The sequence below is a fragment of the Vicia villosa genome, linkage group LG7 (assembly GCF_029867415.1).
Source record: "Vicia villosa cultivar HV-30 ecotype Madison, WI linkage group LG7, Vvil1.0, whole genome shotgun sequence".
NCBI lineage: Eukaryota > Viridiplantae > Streptophyta > Magnoliopsida > Fabales > Fabaceae > Vicia > Vicia villosa.
In genome coordinates, this window is record NC_081186.1 from 109,028,648 (window position 1) to 109,055,192 (window position 26,545).

Genomic DNA, 26,545 nt, shown 5'->3' on the forward strand with positions numbered 1-26,545 from the left:
TAAATTAACACGTCCCACCTACAATGTTACATATATCAGGTATTGCAAGCTTATTTCAAGCATCCCGCCATTTTCTTATATAGAGTTAGACATGGCACTAGGGCGAGGAGGGGACGAGTTTTCCTTTCCAATACCCAAGTTTGAATCCCCGTTAAATACCAATTTCTCGCCCTAAACCCAAACGAGAATAAATAATTAAACCCAAAACTGTTCCAAACTGGTTTGAGTATCACGGTCGCATCCCATCCCAACATCATAGTCAATTTTTTAAATTGAAATAGTCATTTTCTCCAAAATAATAATTTGTCTCGAACTCTAACAAACAATATAAATAATTAATTAAACAATCTTGAAAATTTTATAACATACATTCCAAATATTTCAAATAATAAAATACAAATCAAAATATTAGTGTACTAACAAAAATAATAATATTATAAGTTATCAAAATTAAATATTCCAAATTATCAACGGGGTGGGCTCGGGGACCAATTTGGGGTTGGTACTAGAATCCCCATATATAGACACATTATTTTGAAATTTTCTTGATTCATCAATTTCACATAGATTCCAATTTCAATTGTACATTTGGAATAACCAGTCTGCTATAAAAACTCATCAATTATCTTATTCCAGCCTCTTGGAGTTTGCTTCAAACTATAGAGAGCCTTATTAAGCTTAAAGACCTTATCTTCTCCACCTTTCACAATGAAACCATGAGGTTATTCAACATAAACCTCCTCTTCAAGGCAGCCATTGAGAAATAAAAATTAATATCTAGTTAAACAAGATTCCATTGCAAGAAGTTATCCACAACTACTACTAACCTAAGTATCTAAATATATGCAATTGGTGGAAAACTATCTTTGAAGTCGAGGCCTAACTTTTGTAAGAATCTCTTTATAACATACCTTCCCTCATGTTTCAAAATTGAACCATCTGAAAAATATTTTACTTTGTAGATCCATTTGACTATAATAAGTTTCTTTTGTGTTGGTAATAAGAATATATTTTATGTTTGATTCTTCTTTATTATCTTAAGTTCTTCTTATATGGTAGTAATCCACATAGAAGATGTTGCTTCTTCTACATAGTTGAACGACTCAACATCAAAAAATAAGGTTGGCTAGCTTCACTAGGTTTGTCTATAGTATGATCACCTGGCTTGGAATGACATCATATTCATGGAGACTTCTAGTTGAGAATATAATCTCTAGGATCTTATTGATTGCTATACTAACACTACAACTCTTTCATGTATATGACACTTACTTTGGTCATCATGGAATAGAAATGACACATTTGAAGTTGATTCAGTAGCTTGACTCTGCCAATTTTAACTCCCATTGATTATATATATTTGCTTGCAAAAATCCCATAAGTTACAAGGTTGTATAACTTGTATGAATATGCTATTGGATTTATTTATCCAGCATCATCGGCTTGATTTGATGGGTGTAACATTCCAACTCATGGCGTCTACAATGTGTTAGGTGCAACCCGTTGAAGGCTATTTTCTATAAGGAAATATAATTACGCCAGCTAAAAACAATTACTTTTTAACCAAAATATGCAATGTTGTACCTCACAATAATGCTCCCTTCATTCTTCTTTTCAATCTTTTTCCTTCTTTGGTATGACATATATTTGAAATATAAAGAGGCCAAGGTCCTCAATTACTCAACAAATGGTATCTTAGAACTCAAATATCACATACAATAACTTGCTCCATTTATCCCAAATTTTAATGTCAAAAACTAGAAGTTTTCCACTAAAATTGTTTTAAAAATTCTCCAAAGAACCTTCCATGTTCCCTCAATGAACAAGTAGAATCAACCTTAGATTTTGATCACTTTATTTGTTTCATAGAATGATATCTTTTCCTTATCTTTGCATTATCTATAGAAACTACAAACAAATAGTGAAGCAAAGACTAGGCAACTACAAACAAATATAATTGTTAAGAGTAGCAAGCAAGGCAACACAACACAACACATACATAAGCAAACACGAAATCGAATCAAATCAAAACAAACCATCCTTACCACAAAAACAAAAACAAACCAAAATTGTAAAAGAAACAAAGAAATATTCAACTCAAAGATCGATGTTTGTTCGTCCACTCCACTCCCTCCCTCCCTCCCACCCAACCCAACAAACAATTCAAAGTCACAATCTTTTCAACAATTTCCACAACCCCATCATCTCTATACCAAATCCAATCCAACTGGTTAGTTCTTTCTGCAGTTTTGAGCAGTAATGGATTTGGTAGGACCCACCATGAACCGGTTGGTCGGAGATTACATACTGGGTCCTCGAATCGGGTCGGGTTCATTTGCAGTGGTGTGGCGTTCCCGTCATAGGAGTTCAGGTTTGGAGGTTGCTATTAAGGAGATTGATCAGACCCAATTGAGTCCCAAAGTTAGAGATAATCTCATCAAAGAGATTACTATTCTTAGAACTATTCGTCACCCTAACATCATTCGACTTTTTGAAGCTATTGAGGTTGTAAATTGTTTGTTTTTGTCTTTTGTTTGAACTTTGAAGTGTGTGTGATGTTTTGTTTTTTACTATTTTGTTGTTGTTGTTTAAGACCAATGATAGGATTTACCTTGTTTTGGAGTATTGTGGTGGAGGGGACCTTGCTGCTTACATACATCGATATGGGAGAGTTTCGGAATCCATTGCTAGACATTTCATGAGGCAATTGGGTGAGTAACACCTAAGGACTTTAATTTGATCAATTGTGTGACTACTGACTAGGAATGTTATTTCATCTCATAGATTTGTTATTATTTGATATTCAAAGTCTAGTGTTACTAGGGAGTAGGGACTAAATTGACCAATTCAAAATAACTAGTGTGTAGAGCCGTTTTTGTGGGCGTGCAAGGCGGGCTGGCGCATAGAGTCAAGAATTTGTCACAGTTAAACCGTGGCTAAATAGGGTCTCATAGAATGTTTGTTACTGTTAAACCCTGGTTAAATAGGGGCTCTATTTGTTTTGTCATGGTTAAACTGCGACTAATCTATATAGGATCTCCAAAAACTTGAGACGGCCTTGCTAATGTGATCAAGAAGTTTCAGATTTAGAGATTAGTTTGTAAATTTGGTTAATTTTAGGGATCAAGATGTTCGAAACATACAATTTTTTGGACTAAACTAGTGATTCACTCTAACACTACTATTTCAGGAGTAGATGATTTGAATGAAAGGAAAACATGCTTTGGAATTTTTCTAATTAGATTATTTCTGGAGCAGATATTTTCTATTTCGCTTGTATTTTGTGAATGGTGTGTGTTGAAACATGTAATTCTTCGCCACCCTCTTCCGTAGTCTGCATTGCCTTTGTTAATTGGTTGACCATGTATAAACTTCCATTGGTTTTTAATATGCGGGTTCTTCTTGTAGCTGCTGGATTGCAAGTGCTTCAAGAAAAGAACCTCATACATAGAGATTTAAAACCACAGGTATCTGAGTGTATCTAAGTGTATCTTTGTTCTTGTCTGGATTTTCTATAATAATTTGTTCGTGTCTGGATCTAAACACGCAGAACTTACTGTTGGAAACTACTTCAGCTACACCACTTATGAAAATCGGGGATTTTGGTTTTGCACGGTAAGATACTTTCTTTAATAGCTCTCTTTTTAATATCTCCGTTATAATTTGATATTAAGAATTCTTAAACGATCTTTCGTGTTTGATGATTTATTATCATACCAGGTCTCTCACGCCTCTGCAGTTGGCAGATACACTATGTGGTTCACCTTATTACATGGCTCCCGAGATAATTCAGAGTCAGAAATATGATGCCAAGGTGACAAACGATAGAAAAAATCGGATCAAATTGTATTTACTGATATCCGTTGCTCATGTTTTCTTTTATGGATGCAGGCTGATTTATGGAGTGTTGGAGCAATATTGTATCAGCTAGTGGTCGGGAAACCGCCATTCGATGGAAATAGTCAGTTGCAGGTTGTGAAAAGTCTAAGCAAGATACTTTGTTTTATCTATTTGGCCGTGTCAATGCATGAGATTTGTAACTGAAAATTATAGTAATGCATCTTTTTTTCTCGTTATCGTTTTTTCTTTTGCAGCTTTTTCAAAATATTTTGGCATCTACTGAGCTGCACTTTCCATCAAACATTTTAAAAGATCTGCATCCTGATTTTGTGGATCTTTGCAGAAGCCTTTTACGTCGAAATCCAGGTATTTATTGCAACTATACGTTGCGCATATTTGTGCTTGTAAATTTTGCTAAAGTCTTTTGCGAATGTGAAAAGGTGATGATCGGTTTGTGGTTGAAATATTACTATACATATTTTTAAATGACAGTTAGAGCTCAGGTAGAGAACTTCTGTAAAGTTGGACTTTAATTTGCAGATGAGAGATTAACATTCAAGGCATTCTTCAATCACAATTTCCTACATGATCACAGGTCGAAGTTATCTGAGAAGATATTTTCTTGGCTACATTTTGTTTCGATGTTGTACTTTTAGTAAAATCTCTTGCATTTGATTGCGTATTATAGGTCTGTTGTGAATATTGAGCAGTTTCATTCGCATCAATCAGAAAGCTCGATAGTTGATCAATTAGTTGGCCCTGCATTCGAGAAGGTGTCTCAAGCACATTCCGAGTATCGCGTTGAAACTGAAAGTGCTAAAGGGTCAACTCAAACTATTGCACTCAATAAGCCTGGGAAGTCTATTGATACCGGTACTTATATTTCATTTTCCATTGTTTCCGAGGTGTCATTTTTTCTCTTCGAATTCTAAAATGCCGTTTGTGTTTGTGATTCAGTTTCTCATTTAATGGAGTCCATTGAGAAAGGTTATGTCCTCATCAACCCTCATTTTGCATCATTGGAGGATTTCTCGGACTACTTTGAGGCATCCGTGCATGATAATCCCTCTAGCGGGGTTTCTATCCGTGCTTCAGAGACAACTAACCTGGAAATCGGAAAGCAAACAACAAACTTTTCTTTAGGGAACCCTTCGAACAAGTTAGAGTTGTTGCATCAGTATGTGCAAGTCCTCGGAGAACTTTCACAGGAAAAGGTTAGTTTCCGTTGCTCATTAGCATTAACAATTTTACCTCGCTTCCGCATTTCGTTACGTAATTTAAATCGTTATTTCTGGCAGTACAACACAGGACTGTATCTAGAATCACTCACAGTTGAGTTGGTGGTTTTGGCTATATGGAAGAAAGCTCTAGACATTTGTAGCACTTGGTTAGCCCCAATTTCTAAGAACGAGTTTCACGAAAGCAGTTCAGTTAACGAGTCCGTAATTGCCCGTGGAGACGCGAGCTTATCACATACTACCGATCATAAAATAAATTTCAACGACCGTCCTTCCGTCTCCTTGTGGGCCAAACATGAATTTATCACCGCAGTCGATCGTGCTGAGAAACTATCATGTCATATTCAAAACATGGATGGTAGGATTTCTATTTGTATCCAAGCTTAATCCTTTCGTATAATCTACAAGTAAAACTTAATAATGCACTCGGATAACATTTTGCAGGTGCAGTTGAGATGCCAGACGCAATCGAGATTATATTCAGACAAGCACTCTTAATAGGGACAAATGGTGCTGTAAGTAGACTAACAATTTTCACTATTCTTAAGGCCCAAGAGCTTATAAAACGACGTATAAGCTGTTTTCACCTTATTTCTATAAGCTCTCTAGAATAACTTACGAAAACAGCGCAGAGCTTATACGAAAACAATTTGACTATATTAAGCGCTTATGCTAATCCGTTTCTTCCACTTTTCTAGGTTGATGAGTACATGAATAACAAAGATAAGTCAGCTGCATCTTACTCAAAAGCAATGCTTCTACTTTCATTCATCGTGGAAGAAGCAGAGAACCTTCCACTGAACCCTCCATTTTCACTTCTTGCCGACGATCATAAGCGAATTGTGCAATATATTCACAACTTGCAGTTTCGCAAGATCTCGTTATCAGAGTCGTCTTCTGAGGAAGCTCAATAGCTAATACTCTTTAGTCAAAGTAAATAAAATGTAATCAGTTTGTATATATTTGCACCATAACTTTTGGAATTGGTGAAGCAGTTTGTTGTATATAGGTATATATAAGCACTTAACAGGACATTGTAGAGGGACTTTTTGCTGTTATTGAATGATGATTTTATGTAAGTAATCATGTTAATTCCTTGCATTTCAAAGGCCATAAATCTTTATTCTCGAATTTCAAAGATATCGAGAAGGTATGTGGGATCCCAAACAAGATTTTCCTCTAGTTAAAACAGCGACCATTTTTATGTTTCAAAAATCTCTCAGTTGACGAAGGAAGTTTATGTGATATCATGCAGGACAAACTCTTGAAAATCTAGGATTGAAGAAAGAAAACTTATCACCTTATATGGGTTTTGACCTAGAAGTCTTCAACATCGAGGTAACCTAACCATGAGGCTTTCTTATGGCCGCACTCGAAGAACGACAAGACACCAAGATGGTGGATCTATAGTTCATTGTAGTTCCATGAAAATGTGACTATAGATGCATTCTAGAAAAGCCCTTCACTACAACATTTAACATTGTGGCTTCTCCCTTTCAATTGAAAATTACGACAACACTTTTGTGAGACATCCAATAAAGCTACAAAGGATGACCCCATGGCAGCTGCTAAAAGTCCAAGGAAGCTAAATGTGGTGTTGCAACGTTAACCCTTGAAGGTAGGTACCACGGTAAGTAAACATGATATTAATGTTTATTATTAACGTAAACTAAAAAATAGTGTGAATATAGGGGAATCGCAACCAATTCTTGATCAATAAGCGATATCCTTACAAAGACAATTTGGCAAGAACAAAAAAAATACACAACACTGAGTTTGATTCCTCACTAAGAACTTCCACCCTCTTATCTATTATTACTTACTCAGGGCCAATTTGCTCCCACAATATTCTCACCTCACGGTGGTAAAATTTGACCTACTTTAGAGTATTCTCGAAAGCCACTTGCATAATAGAGTAGCTAAAATCCACGACCCTTGCATACTCCTTAGACAAATGAACATCCTCATCATAATTCATATTGCATAAATTATCTTAAACCTTGTTCAAACCTTCTTAGGCTTTAACCAAGAACCTCCATAATTCCCATATCATATTGTGAGAAGAATCTAAATCGTTGTTCACGTTTGTAAGAGTAGTTTCTATATCAAACAAACTCTTATAGACCAATGTCAATAGGGTATCTCTATTTTATCCATATAGACAGGACTTGCACTTTCTCAATCAATAAGTGAGGGTACCCAAACAATCACACCTCATCCCCTATTTACCTCAAGAGGTTATCTAGCTCGACAAGATTACTCATACTTCGTTCCTTCAAGATAACAAGGGCACCACTATGTTCACCAAGCCTCTCTTTTTATTTTAGAAGGAATTCAAGTGTCAAGACTTCACCCTTACCTATAGCTCCAAAATCGAAGATAGCATATTCCTTGTGCATCTGATACAACATCTCTGGAATCTCTTCTTAACGTACATCTTTGGTAATGCTTTTGAAATACGTGTAGCCCTCTTCGGAGATGAATGCTAAAATTTTGCTAGATTTGTGAGGACCAAGACGGGAAATGATCAATGAAGACTGGCTCGCCGAGTTTGATAAAGAGCTTCCCCATGAACAGGCCTCCCCGAATCTACTTCCCTGTTTTGAGGCCTTTTGAAAACAAGCTCACTGACAAAATATGCTCCATCAACACCTCTCATTCATAAACTTTCACCTCTTACTCTTGGCAATGACCTCATAACATCCTCACTCAAAAGTTTCTAGGACGAACCTCACATCTCCGAGTGCTCTGGATAAGGAAGGGATGATGAGGTTGAAATTACAAGATTTCCTAAAGAGTGGCAATTAAAAACATTAAGAAGAAAGGCAAGTAATAATTTTATAGAAACTATCTTATCTGCAAGAAGAAAGGCAAGTAAAAACATTCAGAACACCCAACTTGGAACAATAAAGGAGAAAAAGGGGAAAGTTATCCACTCCATTACCAAAGATATTGCACCTCTAATATTTGGTGGTCGTCTCCATAACAGATGAGTTTCTATGTATCGTCTTTTTTGCTTTCTTGATGCAACAATTGAAGAGTTGGTGTCATCAATAAAATCCAGAACCTGCCAAAAGACCACTAGATTATTCTTCAAAAACGCCTCCATCGGATACATGACCATTAACCCTGGCATGTTGGCGGCTTTATGGAGAGATGGCACAAGGAGACGTCATCTTTCCACTAGTAAAATCTGTAAACCATGTCAGGAAGAATTTGAACTTGGAATAGAATACAGACGCATGGTCTCAAGATTGTGTTCGTTACTCTTGGCTTGTAGGTTTATGCTCCAATGGATACATGACCATTAACCATGGCATGTTGGCGGCTTTGTTGAGAGATGGCTCAAGGAGATTTCATCTTTCTACATCCCTCATGGTGAGATGTTCATCACCCTTGATGATGTCTCATGCCTTCTGCATCTTCTGATTGGGGGAAAATTACTAAACTATTTCTAGATTGGAAAATCCAAGGCACTTGAATTGATAATAAACTTGTTGGGAGCTAACCTAGGCGAGGCCTAACAGAAGCTTGATGGCACGAGAGCCACTCATGCCCAATTTTCATACTTGGCTGTCCTGTTTAAATCTAAAGCGGTTACGGTAGTAAATACTGAAGGTGATGACGAGCAGGTTTTGTTACACATATAATGTGCATTGCGGTCATACTTCCTATAGTTGGTTGGAACGAGAATATTTGTAGACAAAAGTGCAACCTACGTCGATGTAGTCTATGTGACATACTTCACCAATTTAGATCAGATTCACGAGTACAACTGAGGAGCGTGTGTTTGGTTTATATGTACTCCAAAATAGGTGAAGCTTGTCTGTGGAAGACAAAACAAATGGCTGGAAGATGCACACTATTTATGGTAATTTATTTTCATCCTTTATTGTTACTAATATTTTCACAACAATTGTGTTACACTTGTTACTAATATTTTATCTGAACCATTTGCAGACGTGGATCATCTCTTACTATCCTCGCATATCCGGGTGACAACCTGGGATGGAGTACAATAAGGATTGACCCCGTGTTTGCGCCTTTTCCCCGTACAGAAGGAATCAGGCGAGAGAGTCGTACATGGTGTTTATTGACCACATTGTTGCAGATGACATACGCTTCTGCCCAAATGATGACCACCGTCAGACGCGTCCCTTGGACGACATAGCCTTCTACTTTGGATGGTTGACTTGTGGGTCATTCTTGATGTATCCACACTTTCCTGATCGGGCCATGTGCCAGTTTAGGTTTCAACATAGGATTCCAAGATATTCATTCAAGTATACTTCTCTGACAATCCTCCACAAAGATCTTGATGTCATACTCAATGATATATATATAGTCATCTAGTACCATATGAGGCACACAGTGTGCCAACGGGTGAATCTTGGTCTTATGGAACACGCTACGTCCAATGGTTCTATTGAGTGTCATATCCTTGCATGAAATCAAATGCCGCAGGAGCACCACCTATACCTCCCCATCAGGAGATATTGGAAGAGGAACGGACTAGGGATGACCACTCAACAAACACGTTGCCAGTCTGTTAGCTTATTGCACAAGTTGCGAAAGATGCCATTGAGAGGGAGACATTGTGGAAGACAGTCCTTGTATGGCCGCCTTACAGACCATCTTAATCGAGACATGGAATGCCTTAGGGCATAGGCGGCGGCAGAGAATAAGCGGGGGGATTAGAAATACCCAATAGTTTATTTTTTATTTGTGTTTTGGTAACACTTGTAGTGGGATAATATTTGGATTATGTATCATGGTAACATTTGGATTTGTATTATTGTTTGAATTTGTTTTAGACATCCTTGAATTGCATTAGTATAATTAGCACAGTGTTAATATACCCTTAGTATAATCATCATTGGATAATCATCATTAATATAATCATCATCAAATAAAAAAAAATCAATTAAGGACACTGATGTCAATGGAAAATCTATCAAATATTTTCAAGAGTTATTTCGGAGATACATATACGAATCACTCGTAAAAATTTACAGAAATGCATCTTCGATACATATTTTGAGAAATTTGAGGTAGAAGGCTCACTTGTAGACCATTGTGTAGGTACCCGAAAATAATCTCTAAAATATAGAAAACAAATTCAAATTTTTAGTTTGTTCACCTTGTCTCACGTGATGGATAAAGTAATAACCATCAATCATAGATTATTTACTTAAAAGCATTAAATTGTAATTTATCCACCTAACTAATTATTTGACCAACTGAATGATTCTAGGAACTAATAATAATTTTGAAAAACTTTTATAAAACGGAATTAATCGGGACGACCATACACATTTATCACCCGGTAACCTTTTAAGTTAGGGTGTATAAAAGAAATTACAACCTTTAACCTTTAAGTTAAAGTGCATAAAAGAAATAACAATAATGTAATCCCCTTATTACCAACCCACAAAGATCAAAAGAGTTCACATATTAACAGACATCAGTATAATTCAAACAACACGTATATTTCTTTTTGTGGAAATGTGATTGTTATGTAGTTGTTCACATGCACACACTGCTACTGGTGTATTGATAAAACATATTTTGTCTTTTTATTTTTTTTTCTTTCGGTTTTTATACTTGTTTAAAATAGTGAAATATTTCTGCTTCTAACCCTTCTGATCTCTCTCTATTTCAATAAAAAAAAATTATATCTTTCACTGTCAATATCCGATCCATTAAACCGTTTAATTTAATTTCAGAGTCAGTTAAATGGTTTCAATCTTTTTGAAATATGATTCTCTTTACCAAACTCAACACAAATTACCACTAAATAAATTAATGATAGATTTTTCTACCCCGTTTAAAATAGCTATTACATTTTTATTTATCATCTTTGTATTTAATATTAAGTGTCATATTTATAGTATTTAATTGTTTAATATTATTCTAATTTTAATGATAAAAAATTAAATATTTTTAGTTATACTATCATTCAGTGTATCTCAACTAACATAATATTTCTGTCATCTCACAATAATTGTTTTAAAATGAACATCCTTTTCAATTTAAAATATAATAATAAATACTTTTTTAAAAAAATTATATTATCTAATTAAATTTACTTTCATCCTTCTCGATAGACATGACAACAACAAGGCGTGGCAGAGACAGATTTAAGTATTACCATTCCCGCTACTGTCTTGTATCAGTCTTACAACTGCTCCATCCTCAGTTGGATTAGCGATTGGCCACCCAGCTCTGCCCCCACCCAGAAACGAATTCCTTCGCCTCATTCCACACCTATCAGTAAAAATTATAATTATTTTTTCCATAATAACAAAAATCAATAATTGAATTAAATGCTTAATCATTTTAATAATAATGATAATACTTGATATTTTTATTTATTCTATTTTTAAAAAAAATAATGAAATGTAATTCTAATAAATTTGTTATCTTAAGATTAAGAAAATTAAATGACTAGTAAAATTATTAAAATTAAAGATTATATTAATATAAAAGGCCGGGGCGGGGGCAGATGTGAGGTGGATATTAACATCTCCATCTCCGTTCATACCCTCGCTTCCGCCCGCATCTCGTTATTAAAAATTAAATTTGTTCCACATCCGCTCTCAATTAAATCAGTTTTTCTCCGGTTGATTCAAGGTAGGGGCGGTTGCAAACTTTTTTACTATGCCCACTTCTTGATTCAATATATTTATATTTTGATTCAATATATTTCTATTTTTTAATTTGTTTGAATTATCATGACAAACTGGTAACATATTCGTTATCTACATCAGAACCCGTGCAGATGCACGGGTATTCCACTAGTTAATATTTAATAAATGAGTACTTTAGAAAAACATATTTTTCACACGAACATTTATACACTTTTTTTAATCGGTACGAAATGATTAATTGAATGAATTATCGTGGAATGGAGGAAATAATAAATTAACTAAAATATTATATTAATAAAAATATTGTATAAACAAAATTAGTTTAATAATACAAATTAGTACAATTTTTTTGATAAATATATAAATATATAATATTAAATGATAATAAAAAAAATATAGAATAATTGCAATTCATTTTTATCTTTATTTTGTAGAGGCAACTTTTCATCTAGTGGTTTATTCAAAATTGTTTTTTTCATCTATTAGTATAATTATATATTTTATACTCCTTTTTATCTTTAATATAAGAAAAAGTTTATTTTCTTAGTTCATTCAAGAATTAATGTATTTAGACTATATATATATATATATATATATATATATATATATATATATATATATATATATATATATATATATTTAATAAATTTTTTTTTTAATATTAAGAATTAAAGATAATAATTTTTAGTCAACAAATAATACTCATTTTATGATAAATAACACTTTAATAGAAAGATTAATTTTAAAATAAATATTATTTTCAACTTTAAAATTCTTCTATTTTTGTTATATAAATACAATGTACATTGCCAGTAAAATATTGTACTCCCTTTTATAAACATATTATAATGTCACGTTCTTTAACAATTTTATTTTAGTAAAATAAAATTCATTGAATATCATGTTTTTTCAAAGAGAAAATGAGTGATGCACTGACAGTGACAGTGTAAAAAAGTTTTACACTGTCAACCAATCACGACCATGAATCAGGACAAGTCAGACTGTAATTTTAAAAAAACTTATATGACATGGCAAAACGATTTGTTACTATTGGATGACAGTGTAAAACTTTTTTACACTGTCAGTGCACTACCTTTAACCTCTTTTTCAAATGATATAATTTGACTAAAATTTTCAAATAACAATTTTTTAATTAAAAAAATGACATGCTTTCCAAAATAAATAAAAAAATTCATTAAATATGACATCACAAATGTGATGATAATTGATGACATAAGCAATATTAATGATCCAATAAACAACAAACTCCACCGATGAAACTCGTTTACAAATAGTCACAAGTTCTTGTCTTTCTTCATCAATCAATTGTCAAATCCTAGAAACTTTCATTCTACAAAATGGCTACAACAATGAAGCCACTAGTAACAGACATTGCTTCCACCTTAAATCATGTCCCTTCAAATTTCATCAGACCCATTGGTGACCGTCCAGATCTTCAACTCCTATCATCCACTAATGAGTCTATTCCTATCATTGATCTTCAAGGCTTAGATTCTTCAAATCGTTCTGAAATCATCCAAAAAATAGCTCATGCATGTCAAAACTATGGGTTTTTTCAAGTATGCATCATATCAACTTGTTATTTTGTTATGAGTATTATAGTTTTACTTTGGATTATTGTCACATATATATGCAACAATATTTATTAATGGTGTTAAGATCGAACGGTTTAAATATTATATTCAATTATTTTAATTTTTAGTAAAAAGCGAGACTACTTTAGATCTGATCTTGATTAGATGGTCACAAGGTTATTGATTAGATGGGTAGACACGTTATTCATATTGTAAATGCGACAATCAAATATTTGATCAAATTTTATTTTGACCGTTAATTTGAATGTTTTTTAGATTGTGAATCATGGGGTTCCTGAGAAAGTGGTAAGTGACATGATGAATGTGTCGAAAGAATTCTTTAATATGTCAGAGAGTGAGAGAATGAAGAGTTATTCTGATGATCCGTTGAAAACAACAAGACTTTCGACCAGTTTTAATGTGAAGACTGAGAAAGTTTCAAATTGGAGAGACTTTTTGAGACTTCATTGTCACCCTCTTGAAGATTATGTTCATGAATGGCCTGCCAACCCACCTTCTTTCAGGTTAAAATATACAACAATAAATTTTTATTTTATTATATATATATATATATATATATATATATATATATATATATATATATATATATATATATATATATATATATATATATATATATATATATATATATATATATATATATATATATATATATATTCACAATTTTAATTTATTTTTGATGTATATATAGGGATGATGTGGCAGAGTATAGCAAACAATTGAGAAACTTAGCATTGAGATTGCTTGAAGCAATATCAGAGAGTTTAGGTTTGGAAAAGGATTACATAAACAAAGCATTAGGCAAACATGGACAACACATGGCTATTAACTACTACCCTCCATGTCCTGAACCAGAACTAACATATGGTTTGCCAGCACATGCTGACCCAAATGTTATCACTATTTTGCTACAAAATGATGTTGTTGGATTACAAGTTCTTAAGGATGGTAAATGGGTTACTATTAATCCTGTTCCTAATACCTTCATTGTCAATATTGGTGACCAAATTCAGGTAATTCCTAATAACTTAACTTTAGTAATAATGTTTATGGTTTTATTACATTCATGCGATTAGCGATCACACTGCAATTGGAGCCTAATACGGATGTAGACATTCTCTTTAATTTTTAGTCACAACCAAAAATTCTAGGTATTGATAACATGTATCTACGATTTTTTTCTAGTCACTAAAAAATTATATTGATATATGAAAGCTTAGGGGAAGTTTGTGCAAATTTTAAAATTAATGGAGATGTCAGTGTCATTTTAATAAATTCAGGAGAATGATGTGTAATTTTTTCCGATTATTATTCCTAAATAACCAAAGAGTACTTATTTATTTGAAATAGGTGATAAGCAATGATAGGTACAAGAGTGTGCTGCATAGGGCTTTGGTTAATAGTGAGAAAGAGAGGATGTCTATTCCAACATTCTACTGCCCATCACCAGATGCAATCATGAAACCAGCTCCTGAATTGATAGACAATGATCATCCTGCTCAATACAAAGACTTTGAATACAATGAATACTTCAAAAAATTCTGGAATAGGGGGCTGTCAAAAGAAACATGTGTGGACATGTTCAAAGCTTAAATGGTTGGTTTCTAGATTTCATCTGTTTTTGAAGTAGACAAAAATAATAAATAATGTCTTACATGTTAAGGGGACTCTAATAAAAGACCTTTCTGAATTTTAGTTTAATAAAATGTATGATTTGTATCAATGGGCTAATTTATTGAACATGATGGTATGTTTTCCAATAGGTTAAAAATGTTTTTAGTTTCCATATGATTTACAAGTTAAATATGTTTTTAGTTCTTACAATTTTTTTTTTCTAATTCTATAGAAAATTTATTTGACTTTTACTTCACACATAATTTTTTGTTAGAATTTTAGTTTCTATGAAACCGGTTAAGGACATAAGGTTATCTTTGGTATCATTTATATGAAAATTTTATTGGTTTTTAGTGATATTTTAATTATTTTTCTGATTTATGATGAAGTTATGGAAAGAGTAAAATGCAGAAAAATAAATGACACAAGGATATATCCTAATTCCCCTTACAATCCGAGAGTATTTCAGTCCCCTTACGCAATAAGAGATTTCACTATAGTTGATAACTTGTACAAGACAAATCAAGAACATTAATCCTCTTGGACCAAGAACAATCCTCTTGGATTTTAACTAAGTTCACTAAGAGAACAATCCTCTCAAAGTGACTCTCTCGCTTCCAACAATCCTGGAAAGCAAGGTTACAACAAACTTATTCTGAATTTTTTCAAGAGTTTTGAAGTATTAAACAATATATCAATCACTTGATTGATCTTATCTTTGAAGCAAAACAATTCACAAGGATATATTAGTGCTCAAGGTTTATGAATATATGAGAATGTTTTCTGAAATTGATATGGAACAATGTGCACAAAATTTCTCAGTGAAAGTTTAAATATATTTGTTTGAAATTTTGTGAGAAAGAGTTTGTAAATTGTATGAACGAGGTAAGGAATTGAAATATGATATGCATGATATTTATAGGTGACTATATACCCCCTTAGAGATTGCATATTGATAGAACAATACAATGGTTAAAGGTTTGGAGGAATAATTCGTTTGGACTTGCAACAGAAAAAAATGTCACATTGGTTCAGTGGTAATCGGTTACTTGAAATAAGGTAACCGATTACTCTATAACATTGCCTACAGGAATTTGAAATTTGAGCCCAAGTAACCGGTTACTTCACCTAAAACAAATCATTTTCACGCAAACAAAGTCATTGCAATTTTGAGGTAACCTGTTACTTGGTTTCATGTAACCAGTTACCTGAAGCAAACAGGTGAAAAATATATGAAAATGACTTGGAACCAAATGCAAGGATTTTTTTTGAGAGGGTAATACATATGTATGAAAATGTGTAATATTTTGAGCACTAACATATCAATGTTTAAGGTTTAGCTTTTACCCAATATTTTGAAGATCAATCACAAAATTAATCTTCATTAAAGTTGCAAATTTGATCCAAAACCATCAAAGTTCTTTTGCTCATCTTTTTTATATTTATGTTGACTTCATCAAAACAAGTGCTTCATGCAAATATAGAGAGGCTTGATATTACATTTCAAGGTTCAATCATCGTTGGGATAAGTAACTAGGTGAGGGTTACCAACTTAAACAAAAGAAAAACCTTTTACCTTCAAATGTCATATTTATATGAGAATGTGAGAATGAATCTGAACCATTGAATTTTAAAATAAGTGGTGGAGATTATGAGTGAATTTTTTTTCTCTCTCTTACGTACATTTTGAAATAAATGATGTAGGAGAGATAAAAAAAGATTCACCCATAATCTCCACCATTTATTTTAAAATTTAATGGTTCAGATTCATTTTCATATTTTCATATAAATATGTCATTCTCATATGACATACTATATATATATATATATATATATATATATATATATATATATATATATATATATATATATATATATATATATATATATATATATATATATATATATATATATATATATATATAATATTACATAATTTCCATATTACATAAAAATATAATTTGTTCATTATTTAAATTAAATTGAATGTATGATTTTTTATACTATAATATTTTATTTTATGTACCCTCCACGTAAAAATCAACTTACAACTAACAATCAACGTATGTCATAAGCATCAAATAACTTTTAAATAACAATCAACGTATGTCATAAGCTTCTAAAAGAAAGGTACAACTTACTATCACCATTAACCCCCCAAAATGTCCTTAGAGGAGTGGACATCGGGTGGGAGGAGTGGATCCTATTTCTATCCGTTTTTTCGTGTTTGGTTTAAAGCGGTTTAATTTAATGAGTCGGTTTATTTCGATTAACATGTGGTTCCGTATCAAAATTTTGGCCCAAATTTAAAATTAACAAAAAATTTTTGGAAATTTCTTTATAGACCTCACAGCTTTTTTGGTCTCCAACGGTGAAATCCTCAAAATGCTCCTTTATTTCGGAAATGCATCTCCGAAGTTAAAAAAAGAGTGATATCGGAAATGCATCTCCGAAAACACCTTTTTTTTTACCTAAAAACATTGATTTCGGAAATACATTTCCGAAAACACCACTTCGGAGATGCATTTCCGAAAAAATGTGTGTTTGGCTGTTTAAACAAAATAGCCTCCCCCCATTTCCATTTTACCCTAAACTTTAAATTTTCAGGATTTCTCAAGCATTTGCAGAAGCACACTATAAAGGCTAGTTCAAGACAACACTATATTGCTCTCCAACATTCAAAGACCACTTCTAAAGCACCTCCAACAACACCTCAAATCTGTAAGTTTTCAAAACTTGAAATTTAGGATTGAAATTGATATTAGGGATGTTAGAAATTAGTACAATGTAGTATATTTAAGTTATTATATGTCATTGACTATAGTTAGATAGGAAAAATTGCATTTTGAACTACTTAGGGCAAGGTGTGGAGGTTCTGCAACAATGGAGTTCGTAGGGGGGTTTCGGAAGTACACTTCCGAAAACACCTCCTTGACTAGTTTCAGAAATGTACTTCCGAATTTAACCAAGAAATTGTTTTTTTTTTAGACATTTGATTATTGCATTCTAATGGATTTCAATTTTTTCAGGAAAATGACAAGCAATCCCGCATAACTTAGACAGGGTAAGGAGACTCAGACAGCGTCGGCTAGATGCGAGCAGGCGGCACAACTGGCATCGACCCAGGGACGGGGTAGAGTACGAGTACCCGTCTAGATGGATGAGCCTGGTTCCTCATCTAGATCGAGGAGTCGGCTGGCTCGAGTGTTTTCTTCCCATCAGGAGGTACGGGAGGATGAGGAGGAGGTGATACCTGATGTTGACCCTCCACACGGGGAGGAGGAGGAGGAGGAGAAGGAGGAGCAGGGCTACCCGGGAGGTCCCAGGGACACTTCCTTGCTTATTTACTACCACGACCACGTCGCTAGGCGTGTCTGGGAGGGACAGTTTTTTTTTTAAAATTACACTTTATAATTTAACCATTTTTTATTTAGGTTTTTTTAATTACACTTTAAAATTTAACCGTTTTTTAACTAACAATCAATTTTGTTTTTTGTTTTTTGTTTTTGTGGTAACAGGATAGGCCGACGCTAAAATCCGTGAATCACGCTCAAATTTTTTTTGATCTGTTTAAACCAGATGACCAGTGGTTTAATGATATGGTAGCTGGTTCCGGGCTCGGCGGGTTGTGCATGACAAGGTATACCACTATCAGCCACGACATGCAGGGGGCTTTCGTGGAGCGATGGCACAAGGAGACATCTTCTTTCCACTTTCCTGTAGAGGAGATGACGATCACCTTGCACGATGTTCAGTGTCTGCTCCACCTTCCGATCAAAGGGAGGCTGCTGCACCATTCCCGGATACAAAGGGTCGAGGCGACTGCGTGGATGGTCGACTATCTGGGTATGGACCCACAAATGGCTGATTTTGAGTTTCAGGCGACGAATGAGGCCCATATTCGGTTCTCCAGCTTGAGAGATTTGTATGAGATCCACCTGGTGGCGGAAGCATAGTCCGAGCAGGAGGGTGACAAGTTGTTTACAAAGTATCACCGTGCCTGCGCTCTGAGGTGCTAGTTCATGTTCTTGGTAGGCACTGCACACTTTATGGACAAGAGTGCAACCTACGTTGACATGACATATCTTTGCTACTTTATCGACCTAAGTACCATTAACCAGTGGAACTGAGGGGAAGCTATTCTGGTATACCTATACCAGAAGCTGAATGAAGCCTCCAACTAGAGGACCAGGAAGTTGACTGGATCTTGCACACTCTTGACGGTACGTTTCCTTTTAATGATTTCACATTTATTTATGGTTTGTATTTATTTTTAACATATTATCGTATGTGTGTTTCAGAGCTGGATCATCTCCTACTTCCCCCGCATCCACGTCTTCGCCATTGATCCTGAGTACGATGACGTAATGCCTAGGGCCGCCCGATACGTTCTCCAAAGGGGGAACAATGCAGTGGGACCATATCGTGGGTATCTAGACCGTACTGCTCACGATGATATCCGTTGGACGCCACTCACCGACTACATTACTGTTGCCCATTCGTTTGCATCACTTTATACTCAGGATGGTTGGCATGCGGGGCCAACACCATGGTGAGGTATCTTCCGGAACGGTGCATGAGGAAGTTTTGACGCGTGCAAATGATACCGAGGTCACCTTTTGAGGCTGCTCCCGACATTGTTACCCGAGTGGAGCTCACTGCTATATTTGAGGACTGGGTGCATCATTTGGTTACAGAGAAATATCGGCGTATGGAGGCCACTCAGGAGTGGCACTGTGTAGAGGGGTACGTGATATGGTTCTATCGGGTGTCACATCCTCTGATGACACCCGTCGCTCCCGGAGCTCCTAGGCCAGCATATGAGGAGATCTTGGAGAACTAGCAGGCTGAGGATTTCCATGCCACTGATCTCCTACCAATATGCTAGCGGATATAGATGCTTGGGTGGGATGCATTGGACCGAGGTATCATCGCGCACAGCGGTCCAGAGGCGGTTGCCATCGTGGAGAGGATGGTCGGTGACGCGGGCGGTGCGGCGGCATATACCGTGCAGAGGAGGTCCCAGGGAGTTAGGGTTAGGCATACCCAGTAGTTGTTGCCTATTTATTTTTTAGTCTTGACTTTTTTGTATTCGGGTTGTATTATTTTGAAATTTTCGTACACTATTTTTTTATATATAATATTAGTATTTTATTTCAATTTGCGTGTTATATTTAGTTTATATCAAGCACTGTTTACATTAAGCATTGTCGTTTGTATTGTCATTTAATATAGAATACGGGGACTAAACATTGTTTAGAAAAAAGAATAGGTTTCTGCATATTTCGGAGATGCATTTCCGAAACACCAAAAAAATGTGAAATTGGTGTTTTCGAAGATGCATCTCCGAAAACACCCCTAATTGATGTTTTCGGAGATGCATCTCCGAATTCTGGAAAAAATTTTAAAAAAAACTTCAAAAATGCATCTCCAAAACAGGGTATTTTTAGATTTTCGCTGGAAGTTCTCCCAATAGGGGTCTACAAAGAATTTTTTTTTATTTACAAAACTCATTTATTGGGCCTAACATATCAAATTAGACTATTTTTATTTTTTTTTTTGGTTCATGAAAAAAATAATATTTCATTTTTCTATTAAAATAAAATTATCTTAAATGTTGATTATGCCTAAATCGTTTTTAAAATTATTTTAAAACTAAAAAAACATAGTAAATTGTACCAAAAAAACATAGTAAAAGTAAGACATTCAATGAAATTTAAATCTAATATATTATTAAAATTTCTAATAATATTCACTAAATATTAAATGTAGTTTTTCACTTCTTTCTAATAGACTCCTAGTTACCTGTCAATTTAATCACAAGTGATAATAATTAATAATAATTCAACAAATAATAAATTAATAACGAGAAATTGAACATTAAAACAAAACTAATCAATAATGACAATTTATTAATAATAAATTAATAGTCAATATAGTTCAAAATCAATCACTACAGAGTGATAAAAATGACAAAAACAATAACTATAAGTTTGAGAATAACTTTTCAATAAAAAAACTAGAATAACAATGCAAAAACTCTAAACAAATGATTTAGATTTTGATGGTCAAAATTAACCTACAGTAAACATGTTCGTAGACAAAATAAAATAATAAAATAATACTTTTAATTGAAATGTTTAGCAAGAAACACATGTTTATAGAGTTACTAATTATGAATATCAATGGTCAAAATATTTGATATAGCCCTGCAAAAATAGAAGAACACTAGATATTATGTCTTAAACTAACCTTCAAAAGAATTTTTTAATTAAAGAGAAAATAGTCTATATACAACTTATAAACAATACAATTCAATCGAACCCGACCATGCAGACCCAAAGTAGACCGTTTGACTCACCCGTTCAATCCGCTGAACCGAATAAAACCGACCATTTGCTTATTTTTGGATTTGGTCCGGTCAGTTATCATCGGATGGTTTTAATGTCCACCCCTGCCTTAGACAATAACCGTTTGTCCTATATGTACCTCATTGGTTAGTCCCTCCGTCTCAAAATAAAAGTCGTTTAAAGTTGTTATACATATATTAAGAAAAATAATGATTGAGTCAATAAAGATAACACTTTTACAAAATTACCCTTAATTACTATTGGTTATTATACATTGTCATAATTTGAAATGTGTGTAGATAATATTTATTAGAGGTAAAGTTGATAAAAGTTAATTAATGTTGAATTGGAAAAATAAAGAGACTATTATTTTAGGATAAAACTTTTTAGCTAAAAAGATACTTATTTTGGGACAGAGAAAATATAAAAGGAGAGCTCTTGTAGCATATTTTCATCCAGCAATCACACATAAACTCTCTTGTGTGCTTAAGAACAAACATGTTCTAAAAATCTTTTCTTTCTCCCTAAAAGCTTCTTTTTCCTTCAAATTCTTTGATCATGACTGCTCCCCAATAGTGATCACTAGCATCGGTCTGCAAAATTCTTCTCCATTCCTAGTGATTTTCAGTGTAGAAGGAGTTTGTGCGATCTTCTTCAAAGCTTTCATTACTTCGGTTTGCTTTGTTCCCCATGGAATAAGTTTTTGCATCAGCATTTGGGATAGAGGACTTGTGTATCTCGCCAGTTTCGACAGAAAATCCCGGATGTAATTAATTATACCAAGAAATTGTTGGACTTGCTTAACTGTGAGATTTTCATCAAAAAAGTTTAACAGTTCTTGGGTAATATGAGGTTGGGGTTGATATTTCCTTTGGGAGAAATGCACCCCTAAAACAATCAATTTTTTTTGTCCCAATTGACTTTTCTTTTCAGAGAGCATCCATTCTATGTTGTAGGGCTATTTGAAGAAATTGGCCCAATAATTGTTTATGGATTTTTTCATATTTTGAGAATAATATATAGCACATCATCAACATAGATGAGGATATTGTTGAGGATGGACTCAAAAATTCTAGTCATGGCCTTTTGAAAGAGTTATGGGGCTACCTTAAGTCCAAATGATCCATTAGTACTGGGCGTTAGGAATGTAGAACTCCATTTTATAACGAAAACTTTTCCATTTGCTGCTATAAAGTATGCGGCATGTGTCTCTCATGATTCTGCTAGAAAAATGTTGGGATTCATCATCATAATCTAGACCCCATCCTCCCTTTCTTGTCCCTTACTCATTCACAACTAGTTTGCTTTACCTTGTTTTAAATTTATCAATTATCTTTAGGGTTAGGCTTTAGCCCGCTTTTCTTTGTATCTTGTCCTTTTGTTATATTGAATTTCTTGGCTTATTGAAAAAAAAATATAAACCTCCAAATTCTTTTCACTCATAGCACAAGTGTTTATATATACTTTTCTAAGGATATTAAAAGAGAGAATATAAAGTTATGGAGGCCAGCATTATGCTTCCTCCCTTATTAAAGTGATAGTTGCTGTTCGTAGTCATTAGCTAGCCGCCAGTTGGTTTTCTACTACAGATGATAAAATATGAAAAAGTAATTAATCATGCTTTTTCCAAATTCAAACATTTCTGGTAAGCGTCAACACGATACAGCGAAATCAAGAAAGAAACATTATTAATTCAAACATTTCTAGACACAACAAATGAAATTGTTAATATATTAATAATTTGCTTTGATGTATCCATTATCATCCAAATTTAAGTTCCATCAATTCATTTATTTTGATAATATATAAATTGCAAGTAAGATTTTCTTTCATGGTCACCTAACTAAAGTAGTAGTTGTTATAATGGAGTTATTATAATACTTAAAAGAAAACGATAAAAAGTTTATTAGTTGAGAAACTGGTCAAATAATTATGTTTTATATAGAATAAAGTATGAAAATGGCTTTTTACCGGAAAAATTTATACTATGGTGCTTGCTATTTATTTATTATTAATGTAAAAGTTAAGGTTTATAAGCTCTCCATGTTCACCTGATCTGGGCATGTTCACCAAATATTGTTTTAATTATTATTATTAGTTGTTTTAATCATCATAAATGCAAAATATGACTAACAAAAATTTGTAAATAATTTACAAAATATTAGTAAAATAATACAATTGAATATTTTTTTAATTAAAGTTACGTATAAAATTTGAACTAGTATTATTAATTTTGCACCAATAATGTAGTGCACATAATTCTTATTATTTCTAAAGTGGTCACCAATTAACATCTCTCTACTATATAGTATATTGCATTACAAGAAACTTCAACTAATACATATCATATCTTCTATACATAGTTGTTGCTCATTATTTTCTTTACTATCCAAAACTCTTTATGGCTCCTTCACTAGAAACCATTAATGGTGAAGCAAAGCACCTTACACAAGGAGGAAATGTTCATGAAGAAGATGGCATAGTTTTTGCTTTGAACTTGATTACATCCGTCGTGCTTCCACTCACCGTCCGATCTGCAATTGAGCTTGGCATCTTCGACATTTTAGCCAAAGTTGGAAAAGATGCCAAGCTCTCTGCAGATGACATAGCGGTTAAGATTGGATCCAAGAACGCGGAAGCACCCGCCATGCTGGATCGTCTTCTAAGACTATTGGCTAGTCACTCCATGCTACATTGTTCGTTATCCGAGGAGAAACAAGGACATGGATCTCCTCAGAGGCTCTATAGCCTTGCTCCTGCCTCTAAGTATTTTGTAACAGATGCTGATGGTGTGTCTTTAGGTGCAACATTAAACCTTCCTTTGGACAAAGTTTTCTTGGGAAGCTGGTAAGTTTAATGCTAGTTTGTATTATAATGTGATTAAAAGTATTAATGATGATTAAATATTTTAATTGATTGGTTAAAGGACTGAAATGAAAGGAGCAATATTGGAAGGAGGTATACCATTCAATAGGGTTTATGGCATGCATGCATTTGAATATCCAAGTGTAGATCCAAGGTTCAATGATGTTTTCAACAAATCTATGGTCAATTGTACAACTATAATCACAAAGAGGATTCTTGAGATCTATGATGGTTTTGAGCACATCAATAAGCTTGTAGATGTTGGTGGTGGTCTTGGGATCAATCTCAAACTAATTACTTCTAAATATCCTCATATTCAAGGTGTTAATTTTGACTTGCCACATGTTGTAGAACATGCACCTATCTATGAAGGTAAATTTTAATTACCTAGAAAAATATAAGTCTTTTTTTTTTCTTTTTTCCAGTATACGTTACCAGAGTTAAGTTCGAACTCAGAATCTCTGATTAAGCTAAAAAAGACTCCTTACGTTACGTCTCATTTGAATATTAGACATTGAAAACTATTTATTTTAATTTTAATGTTGCAGGTGTGACACATGTGGGAGGAGATATGTTTGAGAGTGTACCTAATGGAGATGTTATTTTCTTGAAGGTGAAATTTAGGCTTTTACAATAATTATCTATCTAATTATTATATTATATTTACTAACTTCATAGCTTAATTTTTTGTATCAATAGTGGATACTTCATGATTGGAGTGATGAACACTGCTTGAAGTTATTGAAGAATTGTCATAAAGCTATTCCTGATAATGGAAAAGTGATAGTTGTGGACTCAATTATGCCTGTTTTTCCAGAGAGTACAAAGGTTGCTAATATGGGATTCCAAGCTGACCTCTTAATGATGGCACAAAATCCAGGAGGGAAAGAGAGAACAGAAGATGAGTTCAAGGAGTTGGCATTAAGATCTGGATTTAGTGAAGTCAAACTTGCGTGTTACTTCTCTGGCTTTTGGGTTTTGGAATTCTTGAAGTAGATGTCTTCAAGTATGGATATACAAGATTGCATGTTGTTATACTATCTATTAATTGTATGGCATTATAATTGTTATATTGCATAGTGCATACTTTTTTCTGCACAATTTGGGTGTAAAATTCTAACATTGTTGTTAGTTGTTTATTTTATAATTTGGAAATTGTTCTTTAAAATGTATTTTTATAGAGTAAGGGTAATCATGTAAGGGTAATCTCTACTCCTCCATATTCATTAATTAAAATTTGCATGTGGTTTTTATTTCTTGCTTGCAGCATTTAATCATATATGTATATCACCCTGTGACAAATTTTAGTATATATATTTGGTTAAAAATGGTGTTAAGTTTCTTTATTTTCTAATCTTTTGTTTTAGGTTAAAAATGGAATTAAGTTTCTTTATTTTCTAATCTTTTGTTTAAAACAAAGATTGATTATTGATTTGTGTACATGGTTTCTTAGTATATATTTTAGGAATGCATCCCGCTTTTACACAATTCATAATTCATATTTGAGAGGTTGTGAACCTTCCTAAGTCTAGTTATCTCGAATGGACCAGGTTTATCCGAGATCTAACGAAACTCGCCCTGATTTAATGACTTGTCCAAAAGAACAAGTCTTAGTTAGATTAACTTATGGCCCAAGTTGGTGATGTCGCCCAAGGCTAACATGAGATAATATTTAATTGAGATATGATGGAGAACGCATTTATGGTGTATTAAGAAAATTATGGCCTAGGATATGGGCTATGAAACCTGATTACGAATCACCATTAATAGGTCATATGAATTAGGGGCAATCACATTAAATTATCTCTGATGGACTTTACGTGTAGGATGATTCAACACTGTTATACTAGGAGAATGGTGCAAGGATAAAAGATATACACAATTAATAAGAGAATTGAATTGTGATTTTATTGAACGTTGCTAGTAGAGTTATAATTGGTGTACTTGAACGAATATAACTTAGGCTCACTTTGGTGCCTAGTAAAATTGACATGGGTCACAAACACCTTTTTCAACAATGGTTCCACCCCATCTCATGATGACGAGGGCTTCCAGAACAAAGTGTAATAGGAGACTGTTCAAGGCTTAAAACAACAGTAACACCCAAAGTCAGATGTGGTCGAGGAAGAGGAGCCTATGGATCCACCCACTTGCAACAAAGATTTGGGATGCTTCAGTTTGAGGATATTTCAAACCATTATCATTGGGGTCGTTCGACGGCAAGAGCGATCCCTAGGAGCACCTAACCGACGTCCACACTAAGATGGCTATCATTAGGGTGAATGACTCGATAAAGTGAAAACCGATGGTCAGAATATTCAAGGAGGCCGCCCTCAAGTGGTAAATGAATCTTTCAATGTTCTCGGTGTCGA

General features: G+C 33.8%; 3 protein-coding genes across 3 annotated transcripts; all 3 read left to right on the plus strand.

Moving 5' to 3' along the window:
* Positions 1 to 1,854: 1,854 nt before the first annotated feature.
* On the plus strand, positions 1,855 to 6,157 carry LOC131616498 (serine/threonine-protein kinase ATG1a). The gene is made up of 13 exons (XM_058887836.1): positions 1,855 to 2,505; positions 2,594 to 2,711; positions 3,409 to 3,467; positions 3,551 to 3,615; positions 3,721 to 3,814; positions 3,892 to 3,972; positions 4,095 to 4,206; positions 4,381 to 4,435; positions 4,529 to 4,713; positions 4,798 to 5,054; positions 5,139 to 5,436; positions 5,523 to 5,593; positions 5,777 to 6,157. The coding sequence occupies exons 1-13, from the start codon at positions 2,260 to 2,262 to the stop codon at positions 5,990 to 5,992; spliced, it is 1,857 nt and encodes a 618-aa protein (XP_058743819.1). The 5' UTR covers positions 1,855 to 2,259; the 3' UTR covers positions 5,993 to 6,157.
* Positions 6,158 to 13,033: 6,876 nt separating this feature from the next.
* LOC131618241 (protein DMR6-LIKE OXYGENASE 2-like) lies at positions 13,034 to 15,034 on the plus strand. The gene is made up of 4 exons (XM_058889503.1): positions 13,034 to 13,308; positions 13,600 to 13,847; positions 14,036 to 14,357; positions 14,695 to 15,034. Exons 1-4 carry the CDS (start codon positions 13,087 to 13,089, stop codon positions 14,935 to 14,937), a joined length of 1,035 nt encoding a protein of 344 aa, XP_058745486.1. The 5' UTR covers positions 13,034 to 13,086; the 3' UTR covers positions 14,938 to 15,034.
* Positions 15,035 to 23,625: 8,591 nt separating this feature from the next.
* LOC131618242 (cathecol O-methyltransferase 1-like) lies at positions 23,626 to 25,427 on the plus strand. Its single transcript, XM_058889504.1, has 4 exons — positions 23,626 to 24,155; positions 24,235 to 24,545; positions 24,722 to 24,786; positions 24,873 to 25,427. The coding sequence occupies exons 1-4, from the start codon at positions 23,710 to 23,712 to the stop codon at positions 25,167 to 25,169; spliced, it is 1,119 nt and encodes a 372-aa protein (XP_058745487.1). The 5' UTR covers positions 23,626 to 23,709; the 3' UTR covers positions 25,170 to 25,427.
* Positions 25,428 to 26,545: the final 1,118 nt, after the last annotated feature.

What these genes read in the sequence shown, in the direction of transcription:
- LOC131616498 (XM_058887836.1), top strand. Translation starts at nt 2,260, where the DNA reads ATGGATTTGGTAGGACCCACCATGAACCGGTTGGTCGGAGATTACATA. An exon ending in GAGAACTTTCACAGGAAAAG is followed by an intron (nt 5,055 to 5,138) that starts GTTAGTTTCCGT and finishes TATTTCTGGCAG; the next exon opens with TACAACACAGGACTGTATCT. An exon ending in TAATAGGGACAAATGGTGCT is followed by an intron (nt 5,594 to 5,776) that starts GTAAGTAGACTA and finishes CCACTTTTCTAG; the next exon opens with GTTGATGAGTACATGAATAA.
- LOC131618241 (XM_058889503.1), top strand. Translation starts at nt 13,087, where the DNA reads ATGGCTACAACAATGAAGCCACTAGTAACAGACATTGCTTCCACCTTA. An exon ending in AAAACTATGGGTTTTTTCAA is followed by an intron (nt 13,309 to 13,599) that starts GTATGCATCATA and finishes AATGTTTTTTAG; the next exon opens with ATTGTGAATCATGGGGTTCC. An exon ending in GCCAACCCACCTTCTTTCAG is followed by an intron (nt 13,848 to 14,035) that starts GTTAAAATATAC and finishes ATGTATATATAG; the next exon opens with GGATGATGTGGCAGAGTATA.
- LOC131618242 (XM_058889504.1), top strand. Translation starts at nt 23,710, where the DNA reads ATGGCTCCTTCACTAGAAACCATTAATGGTGAAGCAAAGCACCTTACA. An exon ending in AAAGTTTTCTTGGGAAGCTG is followed by an intron (nt 24,156 to 24,234) that starts GTAAGTTTAATG and finishes GATTGGTTAAAG; the next exon opens with GACTGAAATGAAAGGAGCAA. An exon ending in GAGATGTTATTTTCTTGAAG is followed by an intron (nt 24,787 to 24,872) that starts GTGAAATTTAGG and finishes TTGTATCAATAG; the next exon opens with TGGATACTTCATGATTGGAG.